At 40.5% G+C, this 12,527-nt stretch overlaps 1 protein-coding gene across 1 annotated transcript in view; it reads right to left on the reverse strand.

Annotated features, from left to right (window-relative positions):
* VPS13B (vacuolar protein sorting 13 homolog B) overlaps positions 1-12,527 on the reverse strand; it is a 1,405,890-nt gene that overhangs the window by 564,238 nt on the left and 829,125 nt on the right. The window contains exons 26-27 of the mRNA XM_075353076.1: positions 2,950-3,118; positions 2,732-2,846 (exon numbers count right to left, since the gene is read on the reverse strand). Of these exons, the coding sequence (XP_075209191.1) occupies positions 2,732-2,846; positions 2,950-3,118 (284 nt within the window). The remainder of the gene's footprint in view (positions 1-2,731; positions 2,847-2,949; positions 3,119-12,527) is intronic.

Genomic DNA, 12,527 nt, shown 5'->3' on the forward strand with positions numbered 1-12,527 from the left:
GCCTGATTTCATATGTTTCTAATTTTCTTTTTTTATACTTCTTTTTATTATGTCTCAAAAGTTGCATCATACAATATTTATGTCAACAATAATTACAAGTTTTTAGACATTATTTTACCAAATAATTCTTCAAAATAGACCCCAATACCTTCCCTCCCCTCCCTCTCTGCGTGCGTCCTCAAACCTATGGTGTTCGTTATTATGGAATTGGGTTATGTCCACTTATAGTTTCCCAAAAGTACCACGATGTGTGTTTAAACAGAGATCTAAGTCTGGTTCTGATTACGTCCGGCAACGTGGGTATGTATGGGGACCATATGTCAAAAAAAATTTTTCGTCCAGCCAGTCCATCTTGAATATGAACATAACCTTTGTTTGAATGAGTGATAGATAATGTTGGGGGTTCCGGACTAAGCCACTTATGTAATATACTTTTCCTAGTAGCCGAGGCCCATATAACAAGAGCTGTTTTAAAGGGAACCTTTCAAAAGTTTTATGGCCTATAAGCTGCGTCCACCACCAGTGGGCTCTTATATACAGCATCTTGCTCCTCCGTCTTCTGAAGCCTGTGTGCATGACGCGTCCACGTCATACACACTCGCCGGCACTGAGGTCAGGCGCAGGCGCACTTTGATCTGCCGTGCTCAGGGCAGATCAAAGTATTGTAGTGCGCCTGTGCAGGACCTCAGTGCCGGCGAGTGTGTATGACATGGACGTGTCATGCACACAGGCTTCAGAAGACGGAGGAGCAAGATGGCCGAGAGTGGAGGCGCCGGTTCAGAAGAACAGCGCCGCCCACCGGGCCAACCAGCACCGCAGCGACCGGTTTAGGTGAGTATTATAAAGTGTTTTTTATGTTCTCACAGTGGCCTGCGCTCTTATATACAGCATGTTAGAATGCTGTATATAAGAGCCCACTGGTGGTGGTCACAGCTTATAAGCCATAAAACTGGTGACAGGTTCCCTTTAATGTCTTGGTATTTTTAGTTGGTTTTCTTCCAGAATGTTAAAGATAGCCCATTGTGGTGTCAGTGGAAACTTAACGTTATATTTGGATTGTAGAACCGAATGGATGCCCCTCCAGACCCCCCGAATCTGCGCACATTCCCAAAGGTGATGGAATAAGTCTGTCTGCTCTGTTTCCAATTTTTTTATTGAAAAATTGGGGCCACAGGGTCACTTAAGATTTTTCCAAATAGGAAACAAAGAAACATCCACCATTCTGTCAATGTCTTCTAGCTTTTGTTTCCACTTTTGCTCAGCTTTAAGTATGGCTATAAATAAGGAGCTAAAGTATCCTGAGCAATTCTCTCGGGTCCATCAACTTTTCATATGGTAACAACATAAGCAATGGAAGGATGAGAGCCTGTGATAGGGATTCAGTGTGAATAGCTGGAGTGACAAACATTAGAGACGTTTTTTGTCATATTGCCAAGATATATAATCTCTTAAAGGGGTTGTCAAGGACTTTTGCATTGATGACCTAGCCTTATAATAAGTCATCAATATCTTTTTGGTGGGGGTGCTGTACCATCCGCCACCCCAACCTCCACCCATGCTCACAGCTCAGTCAACTGTATAGTGACCAAGGCTGAGTACTGCACATCCACTTCTTTTTGAATCAATAGTTGTTGGATGTGCAGTACCCGGCCATGGTCACTATACTATTTACGAAACTGTGCAGCTCCACAAAGGAGTACTTTCAACCAGCACCAGTTTGTCAGCCGTAGTGGCAGGTCCCGCTGGTCAGATATTAATGAATAAGAATAGGTCATCAATGTAAAAGTTCCAGACCTACACTTTAATGATTGCAGGATGTCTGATCACTGGGACTCCCATGAGAATCAAGCCTTTTATAGGCAACTGACTGTGCACCAAACTTTTTCCAGTAGTATTCAGGATTGGAGCTCTCCAGTAGCATATTGCCAGGAACACCCGATCCTTAAAGGGAACTCGTCAACAGATTTGGCAACTATAAGCTGCGGCCATCACAAGTGTGCTCTTATATAAAGCATTCTACCATGCTGTATATAAGAGCCCAGGCAGCTGTGTAGAACGTAAAAATCACTTTATAATACCGAAGGGGCGTTGTGGTGCAGACTAGTTGGATGGGTGTCTCTGTTCTCCGGTACCTCCTCTTTCGGCCATCTTTGTCCTTCGTCTTCTGAAGCCTGGGTGCATGATGTACGTCATGCGCATAAGTCAGCATTGAGGTCCCTCGCAGGTGCACTACAATACTTTGCTCTGCCCTGCTCAGGGCAGATCAAAGTGTGCCTGCGCAGGATCCCAGTGTTGGCTTGTGTGGATGACGTAGGACGCGTCATGCACCCCGGCTTCAGAAGAAGGAGGACAAAGATGGACAAAAGAAGAGGCGCCAGTAATGGACAACGGAGACACCCATTCGACCAGTCTGCACCTCAGGTGAGCATTATAAAGTGATTTTTACGTTCTACACAGCGGCATGGGCTCTTATATACAGCATGTTAAAATGCTGTATGTAAGAGCCCACTGGTGGTGGCCGCAGCTTATAGTCGTCAAATCTGGTGACAGGTTCCCTTTAATTTGCAGAATCAGTAAGGGTCCCAGAGGTCAATTTCCCAGTAATCTAAGAGATGGCATATCCAATCAATATGTCATCACTTAAAGGGTTAGGAATATGTCCCTTATATTCTGCTTTCAGAAACCTCCAAATACAGAAGTAATGCATGCACAAGTAATACCCCTGTGCTACCTGCTCCTGTAATGGTCAATGTTAAAGCTTTCAATCTTGCACTTGACTTTAGTGTACACATCTTGGACATCCACAGAGGCATTGAGGTCTTCTAGCTCGCTGACAACACAGAGCTCTGCAAAAAAACAAACAATACATGTTACACAAGGAAGATATACCTGTCTGATGATAATATGGGTTAAATGTAACATTTCACTATAATAGAAAAAGGTTCATACTTGTGCCTTTACATGTAGGGTCAGCAGCAAATAGCTTTATAGTAATTTTGGGTAACATCCATTGCATCCACAGACTGACTCGGCCACTTGACACCCCAATGTTACTTGTTGTTTGCTCGAGGGTAACGGAGTCCGAGAATGGGGATTCTGCAGCTTGTAGAGAATCACCCTGTAAAATAAAAAAAGCAATTGTAAAATAAGGGATGAAATGTAAAAAGTTACATATAATTGGTGTAAAGCACATCGGAAATGTGAGGAGCTTGGATGGTACTCAACTAAAGAACACATAAGAATAGAAACAGAATAAATTGTTCAGCTCACCAATATTGCAGTCCCGTAGTGGAGATCCAGCGCACGGATGGTTAGGAATACCAAGCAATAGCAATAAAGATGTATGAATCCAGCGCAGACTTATATTGAATAAAAAAGTATTTTCTTTCTTTATTGGAATAATAGAATGAATAAAAAATCCAGGGACATGCAAAAGTAAATTCTAGCCCCAGTTCAGAGCGACGCGTTTCAACAAGTTGTCTTAATCATGGTCTGGATTTTTTATTCATTCTATTATTCCAATAAAGAAAGAAAAAACGTTTTTATTCAATATAAGTCTGCACTGGATTCATACATCTTTATTGCTAAAGAACACATATGTCATTGCTGACAGGATATCCTTGGTGGACCCTACTAATATGTTCTGCCACTACATCTTAGGTACATATATTTTTCCTTCTTGTCCCATCTTGGCACCATATTTACCCATATTTTAAATATTTTCACAATTAATAATGAAATATGTAGACTAAAGCCCGCTTTACACGCTACAATATATCTTACGATGTGTCGGCGGGGTCACTTCAGAAGTGACGCACATCTGGCATCGTAAGGTACATTGTAGTGTGTGACAGGTAAGTGCGATTGCGATTGAACGTTAAAACGTTCATCGCATACACGTCGTTGAATCTTGACGAATTGCACGTCGGGTTGTTCAATGTTCCCGAGGCAGCACACATCGCAGTGTGTGACACCCCGGGAACATTGAACAGATCTTACCTGCCTCCCGCGGCTCCAGCCGGCAATGCGGATGGAAAGAGGTGGGCGGGATGTTTACGTCCCGCTCATCTCCGCCCCTCCGCTTCTATTGGCCGGCTGCCGCGTGACGTCGCTGTGACGCCGAACGTCCCTCCCACTCCAGGAAGTGGACGTTCGCGACCCACATCGAGGTCGTATGGAAGGGTAAGTACGTGTGACGAGGGTTAATCGTTTGTGCGGCACATTCAACAAAATTTAACGTGCCGCACATACGATGGGGGCGGATATGATCGCATACGAGATCGTATGCGAACTTGTAACATGTAAAGCAGGCTTTAAGAAGTAGTGTACAGGGTTATTTAAAATTGCAGAGGACAACAAAGCATTTGGTTTTGATCAATTTCTTAAATCAGTTTGAAATAAGAACAATTTCAAATCCAATCTGTGGGCTCAAGAAAACTGTTAAAGCCGACAAGAGGGATTTTAAAGCACATTTTGTTCAAGCTCGTATGCCTCCGAGAAGGCGAACTCTTTAGATATGACCCTTCATCAAAAGTCCCCCTTACACTTTAGATGGTTGCTGGCCAATTGTTTGTCTGGAAGCGATCTCACCTGGCTCTCCCATACACAGCAGTGCTTGATCTAGCAATCAGTCCTTTGTTCTCTACGAACGATCCGCTGCCAGACATCTCTAGCAGCAGCTTATATCTAGAAAAAAAAGGATCTTCAGTCTGAAATCAGATCCTTATCTATCCCAAAACATTGTATCGGGGACTAGAGATGAGCGAACCCGAGGTTCAGTTTCTGAACCGAACACCAACTAAAAAACACAGGATTCGGCGTTGGAATGCTTGACATACAAACTTCACACGCGCGAGCATGCGCTTAGTGCTCAGCCCTGTGTAAGCTGCTTGCAGTGTTTGAACAGATCTTACTGTGGGTAACATCAGCATGATAGACGCAGTGTGAAAGCCCCAAAAAAAATTGAAAAAGCCTGCCCTCACTCTCCCGGAAGTGATCTGTTTATGGCTGGCTGTATGTGGGCGGAGACTCAAACTGCGAATCAGTGATTCCGAACCTCCTCGGGCCAGCGAACCATCTTTATCGGGGGTCACCCATTCAGATTATTTTATATAGAATAGACCTGGCTCAACCACTTCAGTCAAATAGGTGGTCTGGAGAAAAGGCTCCATTCAGATTAGACTGCTGTTAAAATCTGTTACTATCAGGCTATGTGCACACATTGCGTAATTACATGCAGTTACGCTGCAATCTGCACCGCAGCGTAACTGCATGCGTCCTGCGTCCCCTGCATAATCTATGAAGATTATGCAGGAGCCGTGCGCACGTGGCGTATTAGAGCGCAGCGCTTCGGCTGCTGCTCGAGGCGCGCGTTCTAAAAAGTGACATGTCACTTCTTTCCTGCACTCTGCATGCATCCCCCGCTCTGTCTATGGGAGGAGCTGCACTCAGAGCGCATGGAATCGGCTTTTTTTTTTTTTTCATTACGGACTCTTTCTGCAGCGATTTGAAGCGCATGTGTGCTGTTCAAATCGCTGCAGAAATTTCTGCAGGGACAGTACGCAACGTGCGCACATAGCCTCAGTGAGTTGACTGACGCTAGTCTAATGTGTATGGGGGGGTCTTTACAGAAACATACAGCTGGTTAAGAATTGATCTCATGATTTATGCTGACCATACACATGACATAGATGCATTTGTGTGACAGCTACCATGTTTCCCCAAAAATAAGACAGTGTCATATATTGTAGACTGCGAGTCCTCGCGGGCAGAGTTTTCTCTCCTCCTGTACCACTCTGTGCCTTATATTGTTCATGATTATTGTACTTGTCTACATTTGCCTCTTCTCACATGTAAAGAGCCATGGAATAAGTGGTGCTATAATAATTTTTTTTTTGCCCCAAAAATGTGCTAAGACTTATTTTTGGGAAAGCGGGGTATCACTCCCGACACCAAACACAAGAATTTTTGTCTCGGCCCAGCTCTTGTGTTTTCTACGGTAGAGCTGCTGCTCGACGCCTCTGGTGGCAGTTTATCTTCCTGCTGGAAAAAAAGGATTGGCTAATGAAATTCCAATGGCCAGATCCTTCTCTATCCCAGAATCAGTTGTTGGGGAGTTGGGTAGGCAGGAGGCAATCATACACATTAGATAGTAGGCTGATCTCTCAGATCTCGGCCGGTCCAGTTGCCTTTCATAATAACATTAATAATAATAATATTTTCTATTAATTCTACAGAACTTTACATACATTGTCCCCATTTGGGCTCACAATCTAGAGTACCTATATGTATGTCTTTGGAGTATGGGAGAAAACCCAGAGAACCTGGAGGAAACACACACACACACACACACACACACACACACTCCTTGCAGATGTTGTCATTGGTAGGATTTGAACCTAGGACCCCAGCGCTGAAAGGTTGTAATGCGAACCACTGAGCCACCGTGCCGCTCATATATCCTCTCATATATATGGGGTCTATCTATTGATTCATTTTAAATTACCAATTAGATTATATTAAATTAGAACATCGATTGTCCTATTTCTCTCCTATCTCTTCAATCACGTCCTATATAAAGAGCTGAAAAATTGTAACCTTAACCTAGCACATGTATATACTATAGACACCTGGTTGGGAATTGAAACATCCTTGTATTTACTCAAGTCATTCAGCCTAATTATCCAGTTCTAAACTGTGTATGCTAAGCCGACACTTGGGCGATAAAAAATACTACAAAGTATTTACTGAAGTCCCTCAGCATGATAAACTAGACGGTGACGCAGCATTATTGTAGGTTTATTCCGACTTCTACCCCCCTTCAACCACCATGAAATGCTGTAATATTCACCTGGCAGCACGGGTGGTCTGACGAGGGCTCGCATCGCACTGGTAAGGGCTGTATACTTTTGAAGCAATTACAATGTTAAAGACTGGAATAAACATACTTAAAAGATGCCACTTGGAAAAGTTCAACATAAAAGACAAAGGAGTGGGAACTATTAACTAGCTGAGTGTCAGAAGGGAGAAAAGGTCACAGCCAATTTGTAACAGTGGAGATCATAAATCATTAGTTATGTTATTGCTAAGCAGCTTCTGAAACTGTACTGACTGCAATTACGGCAAATTTGGCTCAGATATTGGTAATTATCCATGTAACAACATCTGATATCATTGGAGTCTTGTTGAAAATGCAATCATCAGAGGAAAGGCTTTTTTTTTTTTTTTACATGTTTTTGTATGTGGTTAATTAGGTAAACGCCATCCTCCTTTCATTTTTCTATATTTGTAGTACAACTTTGGTTTTTATTTTAACAATGACTCCTTTAACCCCTTCACCTCTTGGAGTCTTTTCCCTTTGTTTGTTTTTTTCTCTCCTTTTTCCAAGAGCCATAACTTTTTTTTTAATTTACCATCCATATTGCCATGTGAGGGCTTGCTTTTTGCATGACGAGTTGTACTTTTGAATGACACCATTGATTTTGCCCCATATTGTACTGGAAAACGGGAAAAGAGTACCAAGTACGGTGAAATTTCAAATTTGCAATTGCAAATTTTGACAGCGCATTCTAACTAGTTAACAGACATAGGTGGATCTCCAATCCTCCCGCGCCTGTTAGCTGCACGTCGGCTGATCAGATCAGCCGACATGTGCGGGGAATAATGCAGGCTAGCCGTGTAAGCTCATATTAAAGCGAGGTGACCTAGGACATATATACAGTATATATACTAATTGTATTGTAATGGGGTTAAAAGGGAATGATGGCTAGAATACACATAGTTGAAATCAATCACTGGTAAGGGAATAGGGAGTTTAGGTTATTCATATTACTCCCTTATATAGCGCCATTAATTCCACAGCGCTTTATAGTTATGATCATCACTGTCCCCATTGGGGCTCACAAGTTACATTCTCTATCAGTATGTCTTTGGAGTGTGGGAAGAAACTAGAGGAAACCCACACAAACATGGGGAGAACATACAAACGCTTTGCAGGTGAGATTTGAACCCAGGACCCCAGCGCTAACCACTAAGCCACCATACTAAGTACAGACTCTTAATTAGTAGTTCATTATATTTTTTTATTCATTTTTTTTAAAGATCTGGCTTAGATTTTAAAAAGTATAATTTGTTGCTCAGCCCTTTTAATTTTGAAGGCACTCTGCAGAATATAAACTAATAAATTGCTTTTTTTTTCCAACAACTTGTTAACTGTAACATGAAGAGGAATACAATTTAATTTTACATAAGACTAGGTGACGACCTATAACGTTACGGGTATGTGAACAAAGGTCGTAAACATAGAAAATTTTCTGTTCTGCATACAGTATCTGCTGCATTTTACCGTTCCTGCATTATGTTTAAGATTACATAAAATATTGTCCAATATCTAAAGTGATTGACCCTTAAGCTATGTTAATATTGAGAGGGGTTTTGTTCAGCTTTTTTGCCTCCTTTTATATGAAAATTAACATTTGTTTTTAAAAGCACCAGCAAAAAGGTATGAGATTTCAGAAATCTTATGCACACAATTGCTTTATTTTTCTTGACTGAATTGGGTAACTGCTGCATTTTTGAAAACTGCAGCATGTCACTTCTTTCAGAATTTCCGAGGGTTTTTTTACATGAAAAGCAATGAGCAAGTGCAAAAATGCAACTGAGTTTTTGCTTCGTTTTTGCTGAATAATTTCATGAATAAAAAAACGTACGTTTACTAAACATATATTGTAAACAAATTACACATATAATATGCAGAAAATAAATGCAATAAAAATACAGCAAAAATGCAGCAAAACCTGCTTTTGTAAGCAGCTTCTTTACTGCCAATAGAGCAGGTTTTGCCTGCAGCAAAAAGTAATGTGTGAGTATCCAGGCTAATGTACCATATACAAACCCTTCCCTTACTTCTAAAACATAGGGACGTAGTATCTCTAAATAAAGCATTCTTGCATTTTATCTGGAGATAAAAACGGCCACGCATAGGGTTAAAGAAACTGATGGCTTCTAAAGATAATAGAGGTCTAAACCTCCCAAATGTTAGAGGATACAATATAGCATGCCTAACTAGATAGTTGATGGATTGTATCAATGGCTCCGGACAGTACGTGGCAATAGCCTTTGAAAGGGACTATGCCCAACCCTGGGACCTTTTGGCTCTGTTCACTCACGTCAGTCGGCGTTACCTTCTGAATTCAAACACTCGTCCCTGTTTAGAGACACTATAGCAACGTGGAAGATAGTAAGGAAACATTAAGAACTCTCACATAGAATCTCTAAATACTTACCTATCTGGAACAACCCAGAGTTCTTACAAGGGGTTAGTAACAAACTATTTGAGGAATGGAGAGCGAAGGGGATCTGTAATGTCTCTCATCTCATACATCCTAGCGAATTGAGATGGCTAGATATGGGGGAATTGAAGGAGAAGTACCACCTTAAACCTAATCAGATAATTCAATTTGACCAGGTGAAACACAATGTCCTGGACGGTCTGGTGGATGTGTCCCAGGAGGCGATCTGTAACACATTTGATTGCCTGGTAAAAAACTCGGCCACATCGTCCTCTATATTGCGGCTGTATGGGGCAATGAGGGATTGGCTCATTGGACAACATCCAGAGGCCTTCTTTAGATCTTGGGAAAAGCAATTAAACAGTCCAAATCTGAGTGGGAAGATTAGGGAGTGGTGGGCCCAGCTCCGGAAAACAGTCATGAATGAGCAATGGATAGAAACACAGTTCAGAATAATACATAGGGCAATATATGCGTTCAATCTCCCCTAGACAAAAGCGAAACCAGACAGAATTACACACTGCCCTAGGTGCAAAGATGAGGCGATGGACCTATTCCATGGGTTGTGGTCCAGTTCAAATCTCCAACCCTTTTGGACTCAAATCACAAAATGTGTTTTTGAAATTTGGAAACTCACAATCCACCTGACACCCACTTTGCTCTTATTCCTTAAATGAGAGGAGGAGAATGATGAGGGGGGCATGTTGAAATACCCTCCCAAATTGCTGCATGTCATTCTGCTATAAGCTAAAAAAAAGGCGATACTTAAAAATTGTCTCTCTCCTAACATCCCCTCTTTAGATGATATTATGATTCAGATGAAACACCTACTGGTTTTGGAGGGGCTGGATGCAGAGAGGGAAAAAGAAAGAAATGGAAAATACTTTAAAAAAAATGGAAGAACTTCATAATAGCATATTATAGCCGGAAAAGATCGCACAAATGATGAGACCATTCCTTGACACAGTTTGGTACCATACGGAAAAATTACGAGGAACCTTGGGAGGTTTAGCAGTGGGAGTATGAGGGGTGTTGGTGGGGTAGAACTGAAAGAAATACAAGTGACTAACCCATAGGTACTGTATATCTTGAAATTTAACGCTTGATGCTTGATGATTTGTGTACAAACTGTAAGCTATATTGAAGATGTTGAGTCATGGACACTTTTGTCTAAAAATAACAAGGAAAATGGATTTCACTATCTTACTGCTGAATTTCTATTTTCAAATTGTTTTTCTATGTAATGTTTTATTATATATATATTTATAATATATATATTTATTAATAAATATATATTTAAAAAAAAAAAAGAAAAGTAATGTGTGAACAAAGCCTTAGGTGAAAATTGAATGTTTTTTTTATCAATGTGCAAGATCCATTTTTGGTCCATGTTCTAGTTTTAAAAAAAAATTAATATAACATTTTTGTTGCATGTTTTTCTTGTATGAAGAGAAAAATCACGTAGCGTATCCTACCTATTAAACAATTACATATGGATGGTACATCGACGATATCTGTGTGCTATCAGTTTTGGTTTTTTTATTTGCATTGGCAAGTTTGAGCTACAACATGGATCGAAGTATTATTCTTTGTATGGGTACATAAATGGAAAACACACATGGTATATAGATGGGAAAAGGCAAGGGGCCCTCATTCCAAGTAACCTTACAAAAAATCCAAGTATATATATATAAGTATATATATATATATATATATATATATATATATACACACATACATATACACTGGAAATGTAGTATACATATACTGTATATTCACTTGGATTTTTTGTGAAGTTGCTTGGAATGAGCGCCCCCTGTTTTTTCCATCTACTGTATGTACTCCTGTTCCCGCCATGTAATAGTAATAAAAAAATATCACTTTTCTAATTTTGCAATTGAACATCTGAACGTGTTTTTTGTTTTTCTGTTTCCATTGTTTTCGGCGATCTGTCCGTAGTCCTACATCTATTGCATGGACAGTGTAGTAATATGTAGTTTCATACAACTAGAATTATAGACATGCGATTCTTTGTGTTGAATTTTGTGCATGGATCAAAGTAGATCAACAAAATATAAAAGGACATGTGAAAAGGGCATATTTGTCGAAACGGATCCATGAGCTATCTGCACAAATAACGGATAGCACACATACCAAAAAAGCGGATGTGAGAAGAAAACTCATAAGTAGCATATCAATTTACGTTGTGGATCTTCTAGATGGATTTTTCACAGTGGAAACAGCCATGTGCACACACCTTCATAAGATAAATCTGACATTCATTATTTTTCATAGGCTTAGTACATTTCCATACTAATTTAGATATTCTATAGAAAAAGATTCCTGACATTCTCAAGCTCTCTCATCTCTATTCTTAACTTTCCCACACCTTCTCACGCCAAGTCGTAAGATAAACAATTCCATTCTTTCACCGATGCTCTGCAAATTGGTCCAAATACAAAGTTTATTTTCTTAGCCAAAATTTATCTTTGAGCATCAGGAAGAACTAAACACATAAGGTCTTCATCCTTGGCCCGCCTCAAGGCCCCAAGATGATCGTAGCTCTTGGCCACACTGGTGCTATATCTTATCAAAATAACTTCAGCTTCTTGTTCAATCACCAAGTGTCCCAGAGGACTAAACACTTCTACCACTGTTTAGGCCTATATAAACAGTAACAAGTGGTGTGTTGTAGTCTGAATTACCTTTGCTCTCCAAGCTCCTAATCTGAGCTTGGTATAGAGGAAAAAAAAAATGATTAACTCTTTTTATGCTTTCATCTAAGAGAACTACCCTGAACATGTTCCCTCCCTTCTCCACCGTACCCCCACACGCCACCCAGACTGAAATGAATGCAGGAAGCTATGGAGCTCTCCCATAAGCACACACAGGAGTTCAATGCTCACCATAAACTTGTCAACGAGAAAAGAATTACTCACAGCTCAAAATATAAATCATCTACGGATATTGTAAGCAAATGCCTCCTTTTCCAGTTTAATGTAAACACATGGTCAGATGGATTCCCTGCCCCCTTCTTCAAGACAAAAAAAAATCATTTAAAAGTTCACTACACTTGAAAGAAGACTTTGAAAAATAATCAGTGAGTTTCCAAGCCTGGAGAACAGAGGATGCCTTCTATGCAAAACATACAAAGTTCAAAAATTCATAAATATGGCCTGGAGAAACTTAGCTCTGTTTGACAGCACTCAAGGCTTTAAAAGCAAATTGGAGGAATAC

Source organism: Anomaloglossus baeobatrachus, chromosome 6 (assembly GCF_048569485.1).
Source record: "Anomaloglossus baeobatrachus isolate aAnoBae1 chromosome 6, aAnoBae1.hap1, whole genome shotgun sequence".
Taxonomy (NCBI): Eukaryota; Metazoa; Chordata; class Amphibia; order Anura; family Aromobatidae; genus Anomaloglossus; species Anomaloglossus baeobatrachus.